Source organism: Neoarius graeffei, chromosome 6 (genome assembly GCF_027579695.1).
Source record: "Neoarius graeffei isolate fNeoGra1 chromosome 6, fNeoGra1.pri, whole genome shotgun sequence".
Taxonomy (NCBI): Eukaryota; Metazoa; Chordata; class Actinopteri; order Siluriformes; family Ariidae; genus Neoarius; species Neoarius graeffei.
In genome coordinates this window covers 89,818,899-89,825,805 of record NC_083574.1, presented here as the reverse complement: position 1 = coordinate 89,825,805, position 6,907 = coordinate 89,818,899, and the positions used below count along the sequence as shown (strand labels likewise).

Below are 6,907 nucleotides of genomic sequence, written 5' to 3'. Positions count from 1 at the left end.
ATTGTTAACAGACAGACACACAAACAAACTGCACTGATTACCTTACCCCGCTTACTCCACTGCAGGTGAGGTAATAAACCTGAGTGAACATGTGAGAGTGGGAGGGTGATAGCATTCATACATCCCAGTTATTGAAACAATCTATGCCTGAAAACCCTCCAGATCTGCTCTTTTACCCAATAAGAAGCTATTAACAAAAGGCTTGACTAAACAAATATGTTGTCAGCCTTTACTTAAACACTGAGGCTGTGTCTGAATCCTAAACATGACTTGGAAGGCTGTTCCATATCTGTGGGGCTTTGTAAGAAAAAGGCTCTGCTCCCTGCTGTAGCCTACACTATAAGAGGTAGCAACAAGTAGTCTACACCTTTTGATCTAAGTAGGCATGGCAGGTCATAAAAATAAAAATTAAAAAAAACCACAGAAGTTCACTCAAGTACATATCTCTGCTTCCTGGATGTGAGCACAAAATCTTTACTCTGCCTTCTGGTTTGGGGAGAACCTTGTCTCTCTGCTTCCTGACTGTGAGGAAGAGATCTTCACCCTGCATCCTGGCGTCAAGGATGATGTCATTCCGTCTGCTGAATCCATCCCTGAAATTGAGTCCATGGCTGCATCCATGCCTGAATTTGAGTCAAAGCCAATGCCTGAGTCCTTAACTATGCTTAGGCCTGAGTCAATGCCCATGTCTCTGCCTAAGTCTGAGTCTCTGCTTGAATCTGAGCCCATGCCCGAGTCCATGCATATGCCAAACTCCAAGCTTAAATCTGTGTTCAGGTCCATGTCCATGGTTGAACCAATGTCTGAGCTTATGCCCATGCTGCTACACAAGAATCTGGTTCTCTGTGTACTGCTCTGCTTAAGAAAATGCCTACCTCAGGAATCAGGAACCTTGGTGGATATTTTATTTAGAGGGATGGATCCACTGTTTTTTTGCAGCTTAGGCACTTTGGGAGGAGCACCTTTTGGAAGGGGCTCTGTCATGGATTCCCTCTTACAGCACAGCACGTTCCCCATAAACCTGAAGTCTCGTAGCATGATGACAAGTACTTCCACATGGCTCTGTTTATGTTTCTGTGAACATGTGTTTGTTTTGGTTTCGGTTTAGTCTCCTCCCTTGTCTTGTTATTGGTTAGTTTCCTTTTGTGTCATTATCACCTGCACCTGTTTCCATTTTCCCCTTTGATTACCTGCTTATTTAAAACCCGGTTTATGTCAGTTTCTTTGTTTTGTGTTAATTTTACTCTCAGTTCCATGTCCATGCCTGATTCTAGTCCTTGTTTCTTGTTTATTTTGTTTTGTTTTATGCCTCAATTTTTGTTTATTAAAGTTTTGATCCACACATGCAGATGCTTCCATGCCTCCTTTAAAATGTAACAAACACAGTATACGACAATCTCATCTGGTATTCATAAAAACCTACCATGGAAAATTATACAAAAAACAAAACAAAAAACAGTAATGATATACAAACATGAATAGCCATACAGCAGAAGTGCATAGAATAAGTGTATACTGTTTTGTTTTTTTTAATCTATAATTTTGTCACACCTTTGTCTGCTGTGAAGAACATGGAATGGTGTACGTAAAAGAGGAATACATATAGTGTAGTGAGAGAGTGTTTGTCAGACTTGTTGTTCCTGCATTGTATTAGGAGTAAGTTGCTGGGTTTCAGTCACATGACTTTTCTTAGCAGTTTTACCTGAAGTGAAATAGCTGGTGGTCTAAATGGCTGCCGTAGTGCAAACAACTAGCAATAACTTATCAGAGTATGCTTATAATCTAGAAGCCACTGCTCTTTTTAGATATATTCAAAAGATTGTTATGTACAATGGAATAGACCCCTACAGTCTGGGAAAGAAGGATTTGTCATGTGATCTTGAAAACTACCCTTCAGTTGAGTTCTCTGACATCTCGAACTATCTGGTATTGCAGACATCCTTCTACACCGCAAAACAGATGAAAGCATGGAAGAGTATGGAGGCTTACAACTTTTTTTGTATGTGGCTGGGTAAAGGACCAAGTCACTGCCGAATGAATCCTGTATTGTTTTCGCCCATGTATGTTTTTAAAGCTTTTTGCTTGCATCTTTACAATGAAGCACTGCAAGTTGAAGTGTAAACTAACAACTCTTGATTCTCACTTGTGCTGGTGCTTATCTCTCAGGTAAGTCATTCACAAAAACCATCAGAAACCCCTTTAAAGACCTGGATCTTAGTTAAATAAGACAGATAAGTGATCACAGCACATTGTAACTGTATGGCTGGGTAAGAATTTTGTTGCGACCTTCATGCATATGGACTTTATGAGGAGTGAGGAATAAACAAAGAAACAGCTAGGGACTTTAGTGCTTCATGACTAAAAAAAGTACCGTAAAATAATGACATATAGCAAGAAAAGTACTTGGAAAACACTAACGACATAGCTGAGAAGGATATGCAAACCTTTCACGACGTGATCACTGCAAACTGAAGGCATTTTTCATGTGAGCAATGCACCTTCTCAGTACAAACGCTTTGTCAAATGACCTTTGGTAGACCACCAGCTAAAGGTTAATGAGGTGGATGTGATGTCACGTGAAACCCAGCAATATTTGGCAAATAGTCTACAAAGCTCTTTTAGTTGGTAGCAGAAGTAGGCTGCTACTAAATATAGCCAAGATAGGGCTCAAGAAAATGCATTTATACAAACACAAACATAACAAGATCCAGTTATCACACTTTTTGTATCATCGTAGGTGGTTTTATTGTGATTCATACTTTATTTATCACCTATGAACATACCATTTTAATTTACATTCCCACAATAATGTTTAATATCACACAATGGAGGCATACTGTTAATATAACAGTTTAGAACTGCCAATTTCGAATATTACTCTATTGAATACACTAATTTTTACTATTTTAGATAATGCAATTATTTTCACTGAAAGAAATTACATAAAATATGAATACAAAAATGCTCTTACAATCAGGCTTCAGGTCCAGTCGACAATATGCTTTATATTGGACCATAGTAATCATGCATATTTAATATTATTAACTCACTGAACCGGCACTTTTCCCATAATTTGCTTTTTAGTATTTTTCTCTGGCTTCATGATGATTATGTAACACTTTGGAAGAAAGATACAGAATAGTAAACCAAAGCTTGACGCTAAAATAGCAAAGATTTCCACAGCAACAGTAAATTTTCCAGGAGAGCTGACATAAGCTGGAATAAAAGTGATCCAAACTGCACAGAACATGAGCATACTGAATGTGATGAATTTTGCTTCATTAAAATGATCTGGAAGCTTCCTAGCCAGAAAAGCTAAAATAAAACATAAAAGTGCTAAAAGTCCTATGTAACCCAAGACAGTCCAGAAACCTATGGTTGAGCCCAAATTGCATTCAAGAATGATCTTTTCCTGATAGTGCTTTAGATTCTTGAAGGGGAAAGGAGGGGATATTGTCAACCAAAGCACACAAATAAGAACCTGAATAAGAGTGAAGACAAGAACACTGAGTCTTTGCTGTGGAGGTCCAAACCATTTCATGACATTACTGCCTGGAAGTGTAGCCCTGAAAGCCATTAAAACCACAATTGTTTTCCCCAGTACACAAGAGATGCAGAGGACAAAAGTGATCCCAAACACTGTGTGGCGCAGCATACAAGACCACTCAGAAGGCCGTCCAATAAATGTAAGTGAACAGAGGAAACACAGAGTCAGAGAAAAGAGCAGCAGGAAGCTGAGCTCAGAATTGTTGGCTTTGACTATTGGTGTGTTTTTATATTTAAAGAATATCATTGCTATTACTATTGTCATGAAAGAACCAACAACAGAAACCACTGTTAGCAAAAATCCCATAGTTTCTTCAAAGGACAAATATTCAATTTCCTTCTTTACACATTTATTCTTGTCTGCATTTGACCAGTAATCTTGCTGGCATTGTTCACATTCAATGGAATCTGTCATAGAATGAGAGAGATAAAAATTGCATAACAAGAAGCGTTAGATATTTGGAAGAAATAATACAAAATATATGTAATATGTGACAGATTAATGAAGGTACATTCATGTTTTTTAGCAAGATAACCTACGTATGTTCGCTAATTTCTCACTAAAATTTCTGTATTTTTACCCAAGTAAGCTGTAACTGTCAGGATGCTTTGTAGGATATTAGTGACAACAGTGACATGTTATTAGTCAGAATTATAGTTGTTGTTTTTTTCTTATCTATAAATAGTGAATAAATAATTTATTAGGGAGAAAATTATTGCATATGTTTAAAGTCTTTATTTTTCTGTAAAACTGCTTTGCGACAATGTCTATTGTTAAAAGAGCTATACAAATAAATTGACTTGACTTATCTATTGTTTTTCTTCTTTAGGGGTATCCTGTACCTGTCATATTACTGATCTCTCCAGCAGCACATGGTATACAGTCAAAACAGCAGATAGGCTTTCCTTTCTGCACAGCTTTCCTTGTACCAGGGGGGCAACTCTCAGTGCATATGGATTTTGGTACCTTTTTTAAACAGAAAATGTGGTTACTTGATAATATGATATACAGTAAAAAAGCCTTTCTATGATATTTCATTCCATTTAGTCCATGCATTGTTTCCCTTTCCCTACTCACCTGATTTGTATTTTTTGCCCATACAATGGAGGCCGTGTTTACTGCTAATCGATCATTAATAGGAAAAGAGGAGTCATAAAGTCCAACAGTGACAAATTCATACTCATGCTCTTTACTCATTTGCCTGTTTATTATTTCATATTTTGCAGGAGGATCACCATTTGCATCAAAATAAACTTCTTCACCTTCTTTTGTCTTGAAGTGCACCTTTTTGAGATGTTCTAGAAACTGATGGAATAGAACAAGTTGTGTTTTATGAAAGCTACATGTTTTTCACCCAATTATTTGAATTAATATATGCAGTCATGTCAAATTTTTGAGTGCAAAAAGAGTTTTAGAAGTGATATTTACTTACTGTGAGCAGATCTGGCTGCTTCTTTGTAGGACATGTGTGTTGGCAGCCAAGAAGGCTATGCAGAGTATAAGCTATGGCATAGACTGCTTTATAGATATTATTAAAAATTGGCATAAAAGACATATCAGTGAATGTGTTTTCTATCTCAGAGAGTTTCTCTTCACCTGTACACACCACTGAGTCCTCTGAATCATTCTGCATTGTAAATTTGCACTTAAACATTGTCTCCCAGAATTTAGTAAAAATGTCACTGCCTACTGATTTTAGTGGTTTTATATTGAGAATAAAGTCCTCCAGACCTGTGACTTTTGTTTTGGGAATGGCTAGCCCTAAAGCTCCTTGTAGTATGTTGTGATTGTCTACTTTGGCCACTACCGGATCAGCGATCCAGCCCTCAGTTCCCACCCACTGATATCCAGTCATGTTGTGCTCAGAAAGCACAGGCAGCAAAACATCGAAGTCCCACTGAGTAAAAAATGCAACTATCACACGAGAAGTGGACATTTTAATTTGCTCAATGATTCTCAGCACTTTTTCTTGTGAGTAAGTTGGAAAAAAGGGAATGGAATATTCTAAGCAGACCCCCAGCTGCTCTGCTACCCGAGAGAACGTTGCCATCCCACTATTTCCATAATCATCATCTCTTCTTATTGCTCCCACCCATGTCCAACCAAAGTGCTTCACCATCTCTGCAAGTGCTCTGCTCTGGTGGTAATCACTGGGAATAGTGCGCAGAAATGAGGGATATTTATTTTTGTCACTCAGGCATTCACAAGTGGAGTAGTAACTGATCTGCATTTAGAAACAAACAGGTATATCAGGCATTTATGCTCAGCCAGTTGCAAAACATCCATAGGAATATAAAATGACCTCTACGCTGTAGATTTCTTCAAACCTTTGAAATGGTGTTTTATTGTAATAAAAGTTGTAATCTTGATAGAAAATTCAGAAATTCTTACTAAGGACATGTGAAAAGGCCCAATACTCTTTGCTATAGCCATGGACACTGATGAATATGTCTCTCCTATTATGGCCTGCACCTGAGCAGGCTTTGTGCAGATCACATCTGAGACTGACTTCTCGTTTCCATTCACAAGTGCCATTGCTGCTTTAACGCCCAAAGATGCTGAGCCACAGGTGTCAAAGATCTTGTAACCCAACAAGACTCCAGGCAGTAATGAAGAACTATTATTGATCTCCTCTATTGCAAAGATTAAGGTCTGTGAATAATGGAAACCTTTGAATTCCATGCTGGTTAAAAGTCAGACAAACACAAATACTTTAATATACAATATGAGTGTATAGCTGATATATAATTGTTATAATGTTTATTATATATTCATGTAAATGCTCATGCTGCTTACCTTGTGCACTTCACTGGAGGTGGCATGACCGAATAGGACAAGTCAGTGATTTCCCAGTTACTATAAAAAGGAAAAATAGCTCCAACTATTATGTCACCATCTTTCCACAGATGTGGGTACGCAGGTTCTCCATACAAGCTACAAGTAGTCTCATTAGCTCTGGAAAGATTAATGATGGCCATTAACACATTCAAGAGAGTAAATAATGACTCCATCTACCTACTGTATACAGTTTTAATGTAGTAATAGTGGATGCATGGTCTGATATGTCAACCAGTTGAATAGGGAGGATCTCTGGTATTTATACACATGAAAATGCAGATCATCTATGGAAAGGTGACACTTGTGAGCTGCAATCAAAGGAGGTGTGACATTATTATGCTCAGCAATGAATAAGCCTTGTTTAGCCTGTTTCATCACTAAGCTATCAGGGCTGTTAGATACTTTTGTCACTGCATTAGTTTCTTTTTTCTTTGGTATGATTTGTATGTCATTCATTCATTCATTCATTCGAATTCATTCAGCCATTCTCTTTGACAGCTTCACGACCATTTTCTATTAACT

At 37.7% G+C, this 6,907-nt stretch overlaps 1 protein-coding gene across 1 annotated transcript; it reads right to left on the bottom strand.

Moving 5' to 3' along the window:
• Window positions 1-3,046: 3,046 nt before the first annotated feature.
• LOC132887542 (extracellular calcium-sensing receptor-like) lies at window positions 3,047-6,558 on the bottom strand. The gene is made up of 6 exons (XM_060923010.1): window positions 6,344-6,558; window positions 5,939-6,230; window positions 4,980-5,771; window positions 4,625-4,852; window positions 4,390-4,513; window positions 3,047-3,954 (listed from the first exon to the last, which is right to left on the bottom strand). The coding sequence occupies exons 1-6, from the start codon at window positions 6,556-6,558 to the stop codon at window positions 3,047-3,049; spliced, it is 2,559 nt and encodes an 852-aa protein (XP_060778993.1).
• Between the last annotated feature and the right edge of the window lie 349 nt (window positions 6,559-6,907).

Excerpts from the sequence above, each read along its gene's own strand:
- LOC132887542 (XM_060923010.1), bottom strand. The coding sequence starts at position 6,558 with ATGGAGTCATTATTTACTCTCTTGAATGTGTTAATGGCCATCATTAAT. Across the intron at positions 5,772-5,938 it reads GGCCTTTTCACATGTCCTTA|ATCAGTTACTACTCCACTTG; the intron begins GTAAGAATTTCT and ends TTCTAAATGCAG. Across the intron at positions 4,853-4,979 it reads AGCAGCCAGATCTGCTCACA|TTTCTAGAACATCTCAAAAA; the intron begins GTAAGTAAATAT and ends CTATTCCATCAG.